Source organism: Papilio polytes, unplaced genomic scaffold (genome assembly GCF_000836215.1).
Source record: "Papilio polytes unplaced genomic scaffold, Ppol_1.0 DF822733.1, whole genome shotgun sequence".
Lineage (NCBI taxonomy): Eukaryota > Metazoa > Arthropoda > Insecta > Lepidoptera > Papilionidae > Papilio > Papilio polytes.
The window spans coordinates 1,470,829-1,489,292 of NW_013526471.1; the positions used below are offsets into that span (position 1 = coordinate 1,470,829).

The following is an 18,464-nucleotide window of genomic DNA, read 5'->3' on the forward strand; positions in this document are numbered from 1 at the left end:
ATCTGTTATCTTATATGTCTTTTTTATAAGAGAAGTGAGCAAACGAGCGGCGGGAACACCGAGGTGGTCGACGACGCCCATGGACATCCGCAACACCGGATCTACAGATGCGTTGCCGGCCTTTTAGGAAATTGTAGGCTCGCTTTTTATATACCTTATATATCTTCGCTGTTTGTGAATGGGGACATAAACAATTAAAAGAAAAGTTTTAAAATACTGGTTAAATAGTTTATTTACAAATAATATATACGCTACTTAATTTAAGTTTTTATTGTTACTGAAATAAATTTAAAAATATTAAGTTTAGTTGACTAATAAATTATGTAAATAGAAATTTATTGCATAACTTTTCTGGACTCTGTACATGCGTGTATTATTATGTACGTTACGTTGTGAAAAAAGTTCTTAATGTCGTTTTTCTTTCGTTTTTCACTTAATTTAACTCTAATTTAGTCGGAATGTTATCAGAAACTTAAATAAAAGATTAAATACACTTAAAAGTAACAACGAAAAACTGAAATTGTTTAAAGGAAACGGAAACAAACTTCAAAAGAAAATAGAGATTATAACATAAATTAAATTATTCATTGTTCAGCATTTGATTTATTGTTGGAATGAATCCATTCAAAAAGAATCTGTAAACACAAGTTTAAATGCATCTTTAATCTATTATGAAATGTTATTATTGGCGCTGGATTCAGTTTACATCGCCGTCATATTCATTGGATTCGACCTCCCGATTTATCCCACGCTCTTTTTGATGTTATGCTTTATGGGTTTATTGCACTATATCTATGTCTCTCGTTATGTGAATATTCACAAAAAAACGGCTTTCGCAATGATGTTAGGCAACAATTTTGATCAAATTGGTGCTAAAAATTGTCACGAGATGGCTCTATTTAAAATTTTTAATATTTCCTAAGATATTAAAAAAATATGTTATTTTAAGGACAACCATGGTAGATTATCGTATTTACTAGCTACACATTTATCACAATTTAATCACAAAAGGTTTTAAGACGTCACATTTAACAGCGTGATGTCACAACTTCTTGTGTCTGAGTGGCTGGTTGGTTGCGAGGCGCGGCCGCTATATGCTCTGCTTCCTGGATGGTGTCTGGTAACCTCGTGTTGAGGGTCTCAGGAGTGGTAAGCATCAGTCCACCAGCGATCAGAGCTGTAGCACCGAACAGGACGGATGGCAGCCAATCTATGTAGATCGCCTGGGAAAAATTAAATTTTTATCTATAAACAATAGAGAAAATGTTTCTAGAAAAATATTTAGTCTATGTTTTTCACAAAAAGTTCTTTATTTCTTTATAATATCAAATCGTATGAGAGCTTATTTATTTAATACTGTGGTTATATTTTAACTACAGCGCCATCTACTTTATTTAATCTGACTGACCAGTAGCGGCATCTGTGGTGCAACAATGGAGCCGATGCGGCCGACCATAGAACAGAAGCCGAGCAGCGAGTGACGCGCGTGCGTCGGGAATAGTTCCGACGTGTACATATAGATGCCGCTGAACGCCTGCGTGATCGCTATCTTTCCCAGCAAGTATAACAGCGTCGCTAACCACGGCATCGCTGGAACATAACAATTCATTCAATAAAAAACGCTATTATAGGAAATAGTCACATGAAGGGGCTGTGCAGTAGTCCGACTCCATAGTATTTTCAAGTTCCAGAAGTAATAAAATAGCATAAGCTTCTATTTTAGTATAATAGAGTAACCTAGCCTATTATATAAATACCAAAGAGTTAGCTAACACGTATACCATACTCACTTTTCGGTACAAAAGTGATAGCCACGCAAGAGATCCCGCAAACCACGTACGCGGCCAGCAGCGTCTTCTTCCTGCCGATGCGGTCCAACACCAGAGCGTTGGTAACCACCGCTATGACCTCCACGCTGACCACCAGCATGAAATTGGTATACTTGTCCCCCGCTAGGGACACAGAGTTTATGGCCAGCCCGTAGAACACGAAGGTGCAAGTGATCCACCACCAAGAGCAAATAGCAAGACGAGTCATGATGATGGGAGACTGCATCACTTGTATCCAAAGTCCCTTCTCTTCCACCTCTTTCTTCTCTTCTGGACTCTTAATCTGCTGTTCCGATTGCAATTGTCGCATCGTTTCATCTGATAACGTCACGTTATTCATCTTCGCAGCTTTCATTATTATCTCCACTGCTTCTTCTTTTCTGTTCTGCGACAGCAGCCAGCGAATACTCTCCGGCAAGAAGTAAATATAGGAGAGGAAGAGCAAAGAAGGCGGATAAACGACCAGTATGAATGTGCGCCAATACTGGAATGTTTTCGCTAGTAAAGCGAAACTCAGACCTCCTAGTACTAAAAGAATACCAAGGAATGCAGTGGTGAGAACTCGCTTGTCTTGACCCAAGAGCTCGATCGCTGAAAAACAAACAAAAAAACATGCATCGTTATATTCTAAGAAATCTCGATGCTGTTTTAAACGCGCAGCAGGTGAGTCCGAACACATTATCTGGTTGTCTGATAAAAAGAAATAAATAGAATGATTTTATAACTCCTTCTTCGAATGGACATTCTCGCTACTTTTATTGCTTGTACTTTTAATTCAAACAATCAAAACAATCTTAAAAATTGTCCTTTTATTATTAGCTTAATTACCGTAAAATTGTAAATCTTAAAGCTTCAAATAAATCAAGAAAAAGTTGAAGTAAAAAGGTACTCGAGATATTTAATATTTACTCAATATGTAAGCAGCGGGGAAAGCACTGGCGCCAGCGACTGTCTCCAGGAACTCCACAATCACGTACATCTCGTAGGACACTGAGAAAGCCTTCAGAGACCCAATGGCACCAACCAGAGTGCAACTCAGCACCAGCGCCCTCTTGCGGCCCCAACTAGAAATAAAAAAGCATTGCTTATTGCCTATCAAAGTTAAGAAACAAAAATTCATAACAACAAACTCGGTAAAATGACCTTCCGTGGACCTCAAGGTCAAACAATCCCGTTTTAAGGATCATTGGTAGTTTTGACTACATGTTACGTTAACTAACCGATCAGATATGTATCCAAGAATGGGAAGAGAGACAAGCATGCCTATGTTGTGGATTGTCCCCACCAGGGTGCGCTTCCATTCCTGGCAGGCGAGATTGAACTGAAAAAAAATTATTAAAAAACATACGTACGTTTAAAGTATATAAAAACAAATTAAGCCAGTAACAAGCCATGGAAAAAATGTTCACATGTATGAAACAAAATGCATAAAACCGAAATGAATATTAATAAATGGAAACAATCTTGGGAATATGGAATTTATGAATAAATGTCACGCAAAAAGAATGGACAAGGATACAACTTTACATGTCCATTATAAAGGCATAATAAAAATTATAGCAACCCAACGCCGAAGAGATAGATAACTACGGTGCCCTTTAACACTAATACAAACGCTTACGAAAAGAAAGGCGCCCACTTATGTCGCCCGTGGCGCCCATTGTTGGCGCCCTGGCTGATCGCCCTACTCTAACGCCGGTATACACGAAAGCAATTACGTTTAACATCTCAGAAGCAGAAAGACATTAATAAAATTACGTATATCAAGAGAAATATACAGATTATTAAGGTAAAACTAAACAGCGTTTGCTGGCATAGGTCCTTGATCGTTAATACTGTTAATTGCTAACAGGTTTCGTCGTAAAAGGATACTAAAAAGTTATGCAAGAGTAAGTACTTAGTCGTTTAATTTCATTAGAAGCAACATAATGTTCAAACCTTTTAATGTTGTAGCCGAATTACCCAATACCAACCCGCTATAGTTATAGTGAGCAATAACCTTTATAAATCTATACTTCTATACTATTATAATAAAGCGTAAACACACACTTCTTTGTGGCCTAAGATGTCAGCAATTACAGCATATTTTGAATATTTCTTTTTCTAATAAAAAGCCCCACACTAACGTCACGCTTTAAGATATATATTTTCACGTCATTAAACTTAGGGGGTATATATTTTAGATAAAAAGCCTAATGTAGGAAAGAGACCATAAGTTGCTGCCAACATCAAGGAAGCAAGGTTGTCATCGTCATGTCATTTTGACATTTGCAATTGATAATTTGACACATGTAAATAATAAAATAGTTTCATGCGGATGCTAATTTTAGCTAATTTGTTAATAAAAATAATACAATTACTATTGAATTGTAGATATATAAGTATTATAATAAATTATTTAAATACGTACAATAGTTAACATTACAAAGTGTGATAAACGTAATAAATATTGACATAATGCAAGTATTGACACATTTTAAGCATTGTTAATGTAAGTATGTAATCTAATACATAATAATAGTGATAAAGTAATAAAGAGGAAAGATTTATGGTTTGTAATGAGTAAACTACAGTACGGCAATTTCAATTTAACACTCAGAGTTATTGGTCGGTGGAGGTAAATATATAATAGAGGTCTCCCTTAGTAATCAATGTCTGAGCATTTAAAAACAGAAGTATTATAAATAACACACTATGTATCTTGCTTAATTTTGAATCTCGATTAAAGCGGACACACCTTTGACTAACCAATCGCACAACTATTATGCGATTATAATTAACGAGCTGTTGCCCGCGACTTCGTCTGCGTGGTATTAGAAAACATACGAATTATATAAATAACAAAAAGCTACGTATCCCTCGGGTACCGGACACCTCGGGGATGAAGCTTATCTCATGTATACTCCAGACTTTGTTTTATATCTGTGCGAAATTTCAATAAGATATATTGAACTGTTGCAGAATGATCGAGTAAACATTAAAAAACTAAATTAATGAATCCCACGGGAACCGTAACTTATCCCGGGATAAAAAGTAGCCTCTGTGTTCTTCCAGACTATACTCTAAACGTGTGCCAAATTTCATGGAGATCCGTTCAGCCGTTTAGGCTACAAACGCTAACAAACATCCATCCATCCATCTAAACTTTCGCATTTATAATATTAGTAAGATAGTAAGAAGTAAGATTAGTAAGATTATTTAACGGCTTACTCACGTCATACTTTTTTTTTATGCGATTGTCGATTGTTTTGCAACTCATTCAAACGATATGTACAACTTAAATCCGTATAAACTCATAGGAATCAAAGCGCTACAAAACAGTTGTGCGATAGTCTATTCAAATGTGTGCACGCGCTCTCACTAAAGGAAAATAAAAGTGTGTTACTTTGAACAATTTGGTGTCACTTTTTGTGTCGAGGCTGTCCGTCAAGCGCAGAGTATCTAATGATGCGTTTCGTCAGAATATCAAATAACACGTGAAAATAATACTCGAAATATATTAGGACTGTTACTATTTAACCATTTTAAAACATGTAAATTATAATGGCAAAATAACTATTGACAGTCTCTCTGCTTGAAACAAAAAGCAATCAGTTCTCTACTAGTTGCAACCATATTAAAAAAAGAACAATTTTATAATAACAAAAGTAAATTCGAGCAGCTGTGAAAACTTTAGTCTTTACAAATGTAATTACTAAGTCATACCTCGGCAACGATAGTATTCTTGCTGGCGTATAGCCATTGGTCACAGGAGCGCAACTCCTCGGAGAAGGCGGCGTCGTTGCAGGGCACTTGGTCGTCAAGCGGTGCGCGGCTGAAGCATCGCTGATGCCTGCCCGCTGGCAACGCACTCGCCAGCCACGCCGGGCTGTAGTCACTACTGTTGAAGGCTTCACACTCCGGCACCACGCATCTGGTAACAATGTTTTCATAGACTGTAATAGTGGACGCAACATCTATACAATAAATAATAGGCGTCAAATTGTAGCAATTTATTAAATTCTGATGTGTGTGCGTGCTGGAGGAGAAAGATAAAAGGTACAATTGTGTTTTTTATATACAGTGGTCGCTTTACTATATTGGTGTTTTTTAAGTAGCCGCTTGTTCATTTGTCTCCTTTTAATATAAGAAAATATTGACATACTGACAGGATGATAGTCGTAGAGTTGCATTGAGTCCCCCGTGGGTCTGACTTTTATGTAATGAGGGGTCATTTTAAATTCTGCTCCTGACCAACGTAAGGTTTCTTTTGTCGTTTTTAATCAAATTATTATAGATTACACACAGACATAATATATTGCAAACAAACATAAACTGTTACGAGTATTAATCTTCATTCTAAAACGATCTTTAGAAAATTTTTGGTACTTTTAATAAACGGAACCATCTTATCATTTGATTTTAGTTGCAACGTATCAGTACAGCAACATTAGGCCTATAATCAGTGTAATAAGCAGTTTATAAAACAGTTCACATAAAGTCGCCATCTTCCGGCGTCAATCAAGGCCACGACGCCATCACAAGCGCAGCGGACGTGGTAGCGGACATAACCATAGAATTCAGAGAATCAGAGTTTTGAATGATTTTGGCGACTATATACAGTCATTTGTAATCTATTTAATAGAACTATTTTGAAAGTCTAAATGTTAATTTAACCGAGATATTTTCACATTATCAGTCAATGTAAAAAGAATAAATGACCTAACTACTCTTAGACACGATAAGGTAATAAAATGTAGTAAAAACTTACATTATTCTAAGAATAAATGAAAACAAAATTAACTCTAATGTAAATTGACAATATTTTAAATTTTTCTTTCCGCTAATCGCTCCGCCTGTACTTTATAGCAACCTTACTACTCAATAATTGCCTGCGCTTCCTGTCGACACAATGACATCGGCTGCCGCAGCCTCAGCCGGGCTCACGGCAAACCATGTTGACTATTTACGAACAATTTAACATATGAATAGCCATTAGACGTAAAGCACAGACTAATGCTTCCACTTGGCGTCTTCTATGTGATCGTGGTACACCAGGAGCCAGTCCATACGTATAACAAATGTTATTTGCTGTACCAAAACCTTTGGTCTTAAGTTTAAAAACATATTTTCAATTATGTTTCATTACATAAAGATAGAGAGGTTTATGCAGGTTTCTACAAGGTATTATGCAGGTCTGTGCAACAGAAACTCGCGAGCAACAACGTAAGTGGAAAACTTCATATAATTCGTTCGGGTTCGCCACATCCATAGTGATTGGATGACAAAAGACGTGATGACGTCATCAGGCATGTCTGGAACGTAATTGGCCGTGCAAATAAATTGCGTTGAATGCATTTTAAAATGGATAATTTTAAGTCACCTAAAAAGTATTTTGATCATGCTTTAGAATAATTTTAAAATTGTACTCAGAGTCAATATAGATTTTTGTATACTAAATCAACGCGAAAAGAGTCTCTCAGTGACTAAAATTCACGCCTACCACTGGCATTTCCTGGAGTAGGAAGAAAAAATGTCCTCTTTCTGTGCGTCTTTCCTCCGTCATTTAAGGGTAGCCAACGGTCGCTTCGCTATTTCTGTTAATCCAGGTTGCCGCTTGCTCGTTTGCCAACTTATAATAAATAAACTAGGCAATTTAAAGATAGAGAATCTATCCCGCTATGTCTTGTATTACCTTAAAAACTCTGTAAACAAGGCAACAATTATGTGATCATATCATAGTTAACTATTACTTGGAAATTATGTATTGTCCGTCTGTGAACATGCAAATGTGTTGACAATGAGTTTCCACTGTTGTAACACATGTATCAAACATGTTGTCGTCCCTCTCATAATCATTGGACAAACAGAGACAGTAGTATTCCATTATGTCAGTGGAATTAGCGTTAACAGTTGTGTAGACATCCGGTTGTTAAATTAAATTTTTTGTTATCTACATGTGAAGGAGCAAAAAATATTTACAACAAGGAAAACCCGTTTTAAATCAAATATTATTCTGACAGTTGAAAATCTTCAATGATTATATTACGGAGATAACATCACGTTAGTTTTTTTAGATGAACAAAGGTGTGTCGATGTAAAAATCCACACTACACACCTTTTAATTTAGTTTAATTAGTTTTGAGACATCTTCATCGCATTCGAAAAGATGAATCAAGATTTTTAATTGACATTTGAATGTTCAGATAAGTTAAAATTATAGCAAATCGATTAAAAATAGCAATTAATACACACACTAGACGAGGAAAACTTGACAACGATGTTAAGGTCGATGTCTTATAAGGTAACAAATTGAATTTAGTAGGTAAAGAATTATTATTAGTTAGTTTTCATTACCTCTGAAGATCTGAGGTCAAAGAAACACATTCTTATTAAATGTTAATAAGTCGTTATAAAAATAAATAACAAAAATGAGGTAAAAGCATCTATTATGCAAAAGGACAGAGTTCAAAGTTCTCGAACAAACGTCTTCAATGATAGGTTATGTTCGACACAAGACATTTATCATTACATTAAGATAATTAAGTTATTCAATGAAGTAAATTAAGTTATAAATACACAAAGAGGTTATAAATTAATAATTATTACTTCCTTCCTTTGTAGAATTTAGTGTTTCAATTATCGTTGTTGTTGAAGCGATAATTTGTACTCCTGTAGCAAATTGTGCGAATTGACAAACTTATCAGTTTCGAAATTTAAAAAAATTAAATGCGCAATCAGATCTTGTCAATCAATTAATTACATATTATAGGGCCTTTTTAATAAATTACCGTAAAAAATTACGAATAGAATTACTTAGGTCTAACATTTTTGGCACCAACAAATTTACTTCAGTTAGTGAAGCAAGTTTGTAAAGAAATGTTACGACATATAAATAAAATACAAATAAATTATATAATAATTGAATTCTGATTTAATTAACTTTATCTTTAGGAAAGTTTATCGCAAAACTCTCTTCTAATGTCAAATGGTTTCTCTTCTAGAAGGTTCGATGCACGGAGATAACACACGCGCCCCTCGATGTCATTATTACATTATTAGACTAGTTTTCGCTCGCGACTTTGTCCGCGCGGGATTAAAAAAAAAAACAAAACAAGTAGCCTATGTGTTCTTCCAGACTATCCTCTATATCTATGCCAAATTTCAAAGAAATCCGTTAAGCCGTTTAGTCTACAAGCTGTAACAAACATCCATCCATCTAAACTTACAATATTAGTAAGATAGTAAAATAATTTATATTAACTAACTAATTCAACATATAAATAGTCTAAATACATTGAATTTTAAATACCAAAAATGGTTTATCGTCAAATAAAAAAAATAATTTTAATATTTTCATTCTTGAATGATTCACGTTTTATTAATATTTATCTGTTGAATTGCCAAAAAAACGGCAATCATAAGACATATTAAAAGTTTATATCTAACTAAACTTTAGTATTTATAGTATTAGTAAGATATGGTTAGATCTTGGCCAGAATATTGCTGCAAGAAGAAAGAAGAATTATTCAACCAGAGCTGGTATGTCATATTTACATTGTGTCACGACCATTATACCAACCATAGCAAAATTTTTGATCCTTTGAAAACCTTATAATCTCCCTTAATTCGTAAAGCTATTGCTTTCTCTGTCTTCTATGAGGAGTTAGATAAAGCTGAGATGATCTAATGAACAAGATCTCTCTCTCTCTCTCTACTCTTTACCAACTATGAAATGTTTAAAGAAATCAAAGCCTATGGAGAAAACTTGATGCCCACTCGAATAAAGTATTCGTACGTCACTCTCCTACATAATAAAATCCACTCAATAAGATTACGTAAGACACATTAAGGTAAAATCAAAATATTATATTAGAATGTAGACCGAAACGAGTATTTTGTTTTTAAATTCATGCCTTGAGATGATTGCGGAATGTAAAAATATGCATATTCTATTGGACGTCAGTTGGTTGGTTGGTGTCGCAAAAACCAACATCGCTCTCAAAAATGGAATCTGTAACTATCTACATTATTCTATACTGTTAAAAGTATAAAAAGAAATCTAAACTGTCTCTATCCTAATACTGAAATAACTCAAAAACTACGGGACCAATTTCAATTCCTTTAAAAAGCTGAGTGAAATAGGACACTTTAAAACTTTATTTGTCTATTCTACGCAGACGAAATCTCGAGTATCAGCTAGTCTGTTACAAATACTTCTAGTAAATTTGTCAGTTTTTTTTTTATAACATAAGGTGGCAAACGAGCAAGCGGCCACCTGAAATCGCCAAAATGGCGAAGCGACCGCAGCCCATAGACATCCTCAATTGTAGATGCGTTGCCTACCTTTATACGACGGAGGAGGAGAAGAGGATATTTCCCCTTCCTATGCATCTCCTCTACTGTCAAATTCACTTCCCCTTTCCAACCTCTCCTTATAAGAAAAGGGTGATAAAGTGAAAAGGACTTAAATTAGGCCTCCGGCACCACACTCATCAGACGAAACACGGAATTGCTTCCATTTGACGCCTGTCTTCTGTGTGGTCGTGGTATTACACCGGGCGTGCCGGCCCAATCATGCTAAGATGTTAAAGCGGGCACTACCACTGTTAAACCACTAAACAGTTCCTTTGATGCTGTAAACAACGGTTTTTTTTTTATATAATAAAAGGGGGGCAAACGAGCGGCGTGAACACCAAGGTGGTCAACGACGCCCATAGACATCCGCAACCAGAGGAACTACAGATGCGTTGCCGGCCTTTGACGAAATGATAGGCTCGATTCTTGGAGGACCCTAAGTCGTATTGATTTGGAAATACCGCCGAGGACAGACCGTTCCACAACACGCCACAATTTTGCAGGATGTGTATTCGTGTCGCATTTCTTAGAGCAGTATATCGCATGCGTAGTAAATGAGGATGTGCGTAACTCTTCGCAATAGTTCCCGTCTCTATAAACTAATTACCGGAGACTGCAACTAGTCCTGACACATAGTTTAATGGTTTCTTAAAAATTCTTTAACGTAGTCTTAATGCAGATTTCTATGTACCGTAAATTGCTATACAAAGTTTGAATTTATGCAAGAATGTAATACAAATTTAAATCCATACATCATACTTATATTATAAATGCGAAAGTTTAGAAGGATGGATGTTTTTTTAGAGTTTGTCTCCTAAACTAGTGAACGGATTTCGATGAAATTTGGTATAGATGTAGAGGATAGTTTGGAAAAACACATAGGCCACTCACTTTTGTTTTTTTCCAACGCGGACGTAGTCGCGCGCAAAAACTATGATACACATAGACGCAGAATGGATAATATCAGTTCATGAAATAAGCCATTTTAATTTAGAAATAAAAAATTTACATCTTGACATATATATTTTCCTCTACCTGTAAGGAACATCAGCGGCAAGAAAGACGTAATTGATAGCATAGTGGGCGGCGGCGAATGCAGGCAGGGCCAGGAGGAAGTAATTGAGAAGATGGAACTTTCGGAACTGGCCTAGCTCGTGCATCAGCCGGTCGGTATCCATGGCAACCGGCGATTTCTCACACATATCACACAACCGGCACTGTTAGCATCACCTTATATAAGGTGTTTTCAACGATTATTGAATACACAAAATAACAAAAACCGTGTTTATGGACAATAAAAATCGGTTTAAAAATATTTTTACAATTAAAATACAAAAACAATGTTTAAAAATTAATCACAATACGAATTATAAAAAATGTAACGTCGGATTTTTGTATTTACGGATTATTTATAAGAAAATAATTAAGTTTTTAATTTAATAAATTGTTTAAACACTTAAATAATGTTCGCAACGTGTATGACGGCGGAATGCGCCCGCACAACTGATCTCAAACACTCGCGACATTTTTCCGATGAGGAAAGAAAGTCTATCTGCCATTTGCATCACTAAACGAACACTAAGGACGTCCCTTACGATAAGTTAAAAATGTACATTAGCCTGCATAAATAAATTAGCGTCTATAGGTGTACATTTAGTCTATTTGAAAACCGATATTTTAAAATGAAATGTATAACAGAAGCACAGTTAATATCTATCTTACTAACATTATAAATGCGAAAGTTTAGATGGATGGATGGATGAATGGATGGATGGATGGATGTTTGTTAGCGTTTGTAGCCTAAACGGCTGAACGGATCTCCATGAGATTTGGCACAGGTTTAGAGCATAGTCTGGAAGAACACATAGGCTACTTTTTATCCCGAGAATAGTTACGGTTCCCGTGGGATTTATTAATTTAGTTTTTTAATGTTCACTCGATCATTCTGCAACGGTTTAACATATCTTATTGAAATTTGGCACAGATATAAACAAAGTCTGGAGTACACATGAGATAAGCTTCATCCCAGAGAAATGTCCGGTTCCCGAGGGATACGTAGCTTTTTGTAATTTAAGTAGTTCGTATGTTTTCTAATACCAAGCGGACGAAGTCGCGGGCAACAGCTCGTATTATAAAGAGGAAAAATTTGGATTTTTGAATTTTTGTGTGTATTAAAAGAACTCAAAAACTACTGGGCTCATTTTATATATACTGTCACCGTTAGAAAGGTAATATCTGTAAATAACATAGGCTACATTTTTTATTATTTTTTTAATTAGTAACAGCTAGTATTTAAAATTATGTAGAACATATGCAATTTTGTTTTCACTATGTACCAGGCTTTGCTCTACATATATATTGTTTTTTTTTTTTAAGTTTATCGCACAACTATTGTGCGATTATTGTTGATTGTTCAACTGTTTAGTTGCACAACTAAAAATCGAGTGTGCGCACCTCCATATAAGCTCATAGGAAACAAAGCGAGACTAAACAGTTATGTGGTAGTTTGGTCAAAATGCACGCTCTAAATGTCTAATGCAAATTGTTAGAGTCCAAGTAACCTTTACAAGAATAACTCTTATTATTACAATGTATTTAATGCTCAAGAAATATCAAATAAAAACCGGAAACGAAGACATAATCAATATTCACACAAAAGGATAACAATTCGACCTTCTGAATGGTTTCGCGTCGACATTGACACCGCTTGTCCAGGGTTTTCCGCGACCTGCGAGAGATGTCGTAAATAAACATTCTACAGGGTCCAGTCTGAATTAATTCTATTTAGATGTAGATACATACTTTAGGCGGTTTTACTTACAACATACTAATATTATAAATGCGAAAGTTTAGATGGATGGATGTCTGTTTGAATTTGTTGCCTTAACGGTTGAATGGATTTCGATGAAATTTGGTGTAGATGTAGAGGATAATATGAAAGATAGGCTAGTCACTTTTATTTTTATTTAATACCACGCGGACGGAGTCGCGGGCGAAAACTAGTTTTATTATAAACAATATCGTATCTGACCATTTCATCTTTGAAAAATTGTCATAATCGTTTCGAGGAAATGCGAGTTGACCATAAAAATAATTTAAAAGTCCCACATAAAACTGTTACTAAACTAAACACCTTTGAAAAAATAATAGCAATATTAGTCATTCGGCATTTTACTGTGTATACATCAAGGCGTTATAATATAAAAATATCTCTGTTCTGTGAATGTACGTAATTCAAAATACACTGAAGGTAGATAAAGTTTTATTGTAACATAAAAATGGAAATGACCCTACTTACACTGGAATGCAATTAAACGTTACAGAATAACGATTAAAATATGATTGCTTTATGCAATGCTACGTGAGGGAATGGTCTAAACAAATAATGAAACCTATTATCTATCTAAATTATAACAAACGCCTTGACCTAAATAGAAATCAACAGAAAATAAATCACCATGACTTTATTTGTCAATTAGCAGAAGTGGGTCTAAGCGATCGTTACTAAATATACTTAACTAGCTATATTAGGGTTTTTATCCAAAATTTGTAGCCCCTAAGTTTAATGGCGTGAAAATATTTAGCCTAAAGCGTGACGTAAGTGTAGGGCTTTTTATTAAAAAATTAATTATTCAAAAATATGCTGTATTTGCTGACATCTTAGGCAACAAAGAAGTATGTGTTTACGCTTTATTATAAAAGTATAGATTGTGGTTAAAATCTTTCTTCAAGGCTCTCTGAAACAAAGATCATGTCTACAAACACTTATCTAACAAAACCTACACGTTTTGTTAGCATTCGTTTCGCGCCCACTTCTATAAATTCGATTAATCAATTACCACACTGCAGTGTGCATCTCAATTATCTGCAATAGACATGCAATTGCTACAATTATCCCGCATCCCTTTCACAGACGTCTAAATGCCAAGAGCATCGCCATTACCACGTCTAACATCTCTTGGTTATGTAACTACTCGTACATTACAAATTGTATTACGAAATAACACAAGCTTACATTAGTGTGGAATAGACAAAGTTGTCGCGTGTTAGCGCGAGCGCAAGTCTTTGACTAAACTAGCACACTACGGTTTTTTTTTTTTATAACATGAGGTGGCTAACGAGCAAGCGGCCATCTGAAACCGCCAAAATGGCGAAGCGACCGCTGCCCATAGACATCCGCAATTGCAGATGCATTGCCTACCCTTATACGATGGAGGAGGAGACGCACATAAAGAGGATATTTCCCCTTCCTATGCTTTTCCTCCACCGTCAAATCCACTTCCTCTTTCCAACCTCTCTTTATAAGAAAAGGGTGGGAAAGAGAAAGGGACTTAAATTAGGCCTCCGGCACCACACTCATCAGACGAAACACGGAATTGCTTCCATTTCACGCCTATCTTCTGTGTGGTCGTGGTATTACACCGGGCGTGCCGGCCCATTCGTGCTAAGATGTTAAAGCGGGCACTACCACGGTTGTGCGATTGTCGATTGTTTCGCAGCCAATTCAACTGTTTAGTTGCACAACTAAACATCTACACCTCCATATAAACTTATATGAATTAAAGCCAGACTAAACAGCTGTGCGATTTTGTCAAAGGTGTGGGCATGCTCTAAGTATTTTAAACACTAACCGTTATAACAGCGCTACACTTTCATAAGTTTAAAGGAGTTTGTGGTACAATGTTGTTCCTATTAATTGATTCGTTGTCCAACAGAAGGGTGACTGGACCAATCATTCAACCTAGTCTACTTCTGAATCCTGCTTCCTCTAACATTTCTAAGTTCAACCACAAATTTGATTCAAATGACTGGAACAAACGTTTTACTACAAAAAGTACTCATATTACATCATATTTGTTATTGTATTCGGTTACACGAATATTTAGGATGAAAACCTTCTTTAAATTACATTTTAAACTGTGCAGTGACAATGGCCAAGTTAACCATTATACCGTGAACATCTCAATTCTTGATATAACCTCTTGTTGACACAAAACTGTATTACTACAGTTTCACATCTCTTGTCATATATTTTATGTAAACGGAAAATAACATATTTTTCTTGTCTATCTTACTAATATTATAAATGCGAAAGTTTAGATGGATGGATGGATGGATGTTTGTTAGAGGTTATAGCCTAAACGGCTAAACGAAACGGTAGAGGATAGTCTGGAATAATACATAGGCTACTATTGTTTTTTTTTTCAATTCCACGCAAACAGAGTCGCAGGCGAAAGCTAGTATACCTTAAATTAAATCACACTCTAATCACACTCTTTGGACGTCAGAGACAAATGCTTATTACGTTTAGGGCTTATTATTATTTTTACAACTGAAACTAACCTGTCGCACAACCGTTTAGTCTTACTTTGATTCCTATGAACATAAGCTCCATATAAATGGAGGTGAGCAGACTACTAGCTTTTTAGTTGTGCATATAACAGTTGAATTGACTGCGAAACAATCGACAATCGCACACAGTGTCCAATAGTTTAGTTAAGACTGTAGACCCGCTCACTTCACACTTCATGTTTCATCCTCATCATCCACTTGCCCTTACGGAGGTTCGGCACAGTATGTGCTGCTCTTCCATACATCTCTATCAGCCGTCATATCTGAATACACTCCTTTCTTAAGCATATCCTCTTTCACACAATCCATCCATACTTTCTTCGGTCTTCCTCTTCCTTTGTAGCTACCACATTCAATCTTAACACTTTTTGGTTTATGTCCCCATCATTTCGTCGCATAACATGTTCATACCACGCTAACCTTTTGCTTCTCAATTTCTCAAGATAATTACACTTCATGTTTGTGCTCTAGTATTAATAATTATTGAATTATTTAATAGATTCTGTTATTTAGCCTTTCTCCAGATACACTGAGGTCGTTTTGAACAATTGAAATGCCGACATAGAATTTGATAAAAACCCATTACTCTCAATCTTCACCTTGACCTGGTATTGACGGAGGTGCGGTCCCAAAGTTATACAGAGGTCATAAAACAAACATCGATAGTGCAAAAAATAATTATCTAAACAAATGACATCTATAACCAATAGAACTATACGTAATAATGATAATAAAATAATTTAAGTGCCCCAGAATAGTAACCATTTAGTCTCTCTTACTGATTATCATACTAAAGCTGTACTAAGGGGACTGAATGACTGGAACAGACGTACTAACGGGCAGAGATAATTGTAAGTAAAATAAAAACCTTTCAAAGATCTGAACCGGCGTATTGCAAAACTTTAAAATCAATTAAGTGAAAGTTTGAACAGGAAAACTGCATAGGTTGAACACACTATCGAACTCTTGTCAGTTAAACTATGTTAAGTTTTTAAATTAAACAATCAAGCCGTAATTACGTTGGTAGACTAGATATTTTGACTTTTATCTATATCTATACTACTAGCTGTTCCCGTGCGGCTTGATCCGCATGACATTGTGCAAATTTTATTTTATTGTAAACATTTATTTGTATCAAACATTTGTTGTAAACAACAAAATAAAATTTTCTTAATTTTTTGCGGATGAAGTCGCATGGGAACAGCTAGTTATGCTCTAAAAACACATTAATTGACATCTATATATACATATAATAAAATTGGAATCTGTTTGTAATATTAAAAGAAAAATTCCAGATTTCGGGAAGATTATGTATTTCTGTCTGTCTGTCCGCAAACAGCGTTTGTTCCAGACAATCTCCGAAACGGCTGGGCCGATTTTGACCAGACTTTCACTGAAGGTTAGCTGACATAGACGTGCATATTATAGGAAACTTTTTTTTTTAATTCCGCGCTGTTAAAATGGCGTAACGGGTAGTCCAAATTTGTGCGAACGAAGTTTACGGGCGACAGCAAGTTTCGAAATATATTAGACGTGATCTTTGATATTTTCATAAGCTTTTCAACGTGTCTAAAATTTAGGTTATTTCCTTAGTACACTTGATTAAATGTCCTGTTTCCTACAACTGGTCAACTGATAGTCTAAGTGCTCGTGTGTTTCGAAACACATTCCAGGCAATCGTATGAATTACGTTGCAACGAATTTAGAACGACCAAAGAAAAGAACTAAATAAAACTTGCGTACGTTAGTTTTACTTAATGCATTTTTACCTGAACCATTTCGTTATAAAAATAAAAGGAATATGTTATGCAAAGCTATTTATTAAAGATACATGTTGCTCGCGACTTCAACCGCGTGAAATTAAATAAAATAAAAATGTTTTTTTGAAATCGGCCCAGTAGTTTTTCTTTTATTTGAATACGTTCATAAATAAAAATCTTTTCTTTTTATAATAATATTTAAGTTCTAGGATATTAAAAAAAATCTAATCAGGTTTCCATTGGATTTAACAAGCGTCGTTTAGGTTTGAGAGTTGGGCAGATAATATTGCTAAAGTGAATTTGAATATTGAAGTGTTATTTAATTCCTATTCTCGCCATAAACATTCTAAACTTCTAGACGAAGATTATTAGACAGGCAACGCATTTGCGGTTTCTACTTTTACAAATCATGGTTTAATATCGCCTCGGTATTTCAGTTTGGAAATGAATCATTTAAGCTCACCTGTAAGGAACGTCTGCCGCTAAGAAGATATATGTGGTATGCAGCAGTCCCACCTGGAAGGCGGCGAGTGCGACCATCACATATACCTGCACGTGGAATCGTCCAGCCTGGCCCAGTTGCCGCAGAATAGAGTCCGGTTCCACTGGCCCTACATCCTTACCTTTATCACTAGACATGACTTCTATTACAAACTTTATTTTAACACGTGTATACTTTGAAAAATATATTTATTTTTATATGTTTTCGCGGCTATCTAGCTACGGCCTATGACAGTTGCCCGTGCGCCAGCTAGTGACAGACTGCGCGCGCCTCCCTCAGGGCAACCCACAGCTTTAGAAAGCCTTTGGGCGTCACCTCTAACACTCAGCTATAAACGTCACGTCAAGTACGCCGAATTCCTTTAATCAGTTTACCCAATAGGTAAAGCGAAATTGTAGACCCCTTTTTAAAGATATAGCGCAAACGTATTAACTTGAAAATTAATGCGGACACCCTTAATGTGGAGAAATTCAAAGTTATTTTCAATTAAAAATATATTTATATATTTACAGTCCAATTTGGAGCAAGGGATCGCCGATTGGTCTAAGTTCTAATAGTTACTTTGGTTTACTTTTGAATTTTTTTTTTTATTATTTTTTAAGCTAGCGCTTGGCCACGATCTAACCTGAAGGAGGTGACGATGCAGTCGAAAGATGGTTCGAGCTAGCTTAATAGGTAGCTGTT

At 35.6% G+C, this 18,464-nt stretch overlaps 1 protein-coding gene across 1 annotated transcript; it reads right to left on the reverse strand.

Annotated features, from left to right (window-relative positions):
* Positions 1-286: 286 nt before the first annotated feature.
* LOC106105798 (organic cation transporter protein-like) lies at positions 287-11,501 on the reverse strand. The gene is made up of 7 exons (XM_013286246.1): positions 11,202-11,501; positions 5,535-5,742; positions 3,050-3,150; positions 2,739-2,893; positions 1,791-2,420; positions 1,409-1,590; positions 287-1,223 (listed from the first exon to the last, which is right to left on the reverse strand). The coding sequence occupies exons 1-7, from the start codon at positions 11,366-11,368 to the stop codon at positions 1,029-1,031; spliced, it is 1,638 nt and encodes a 545-aa protein (XP_013141700.1). The 5' UTR covers positions 11,369-11,501; the 3' UTR covers positions 287-1,028.
* Positions 11,502-18,464: the final 6,963 nt, after the last annotated feature.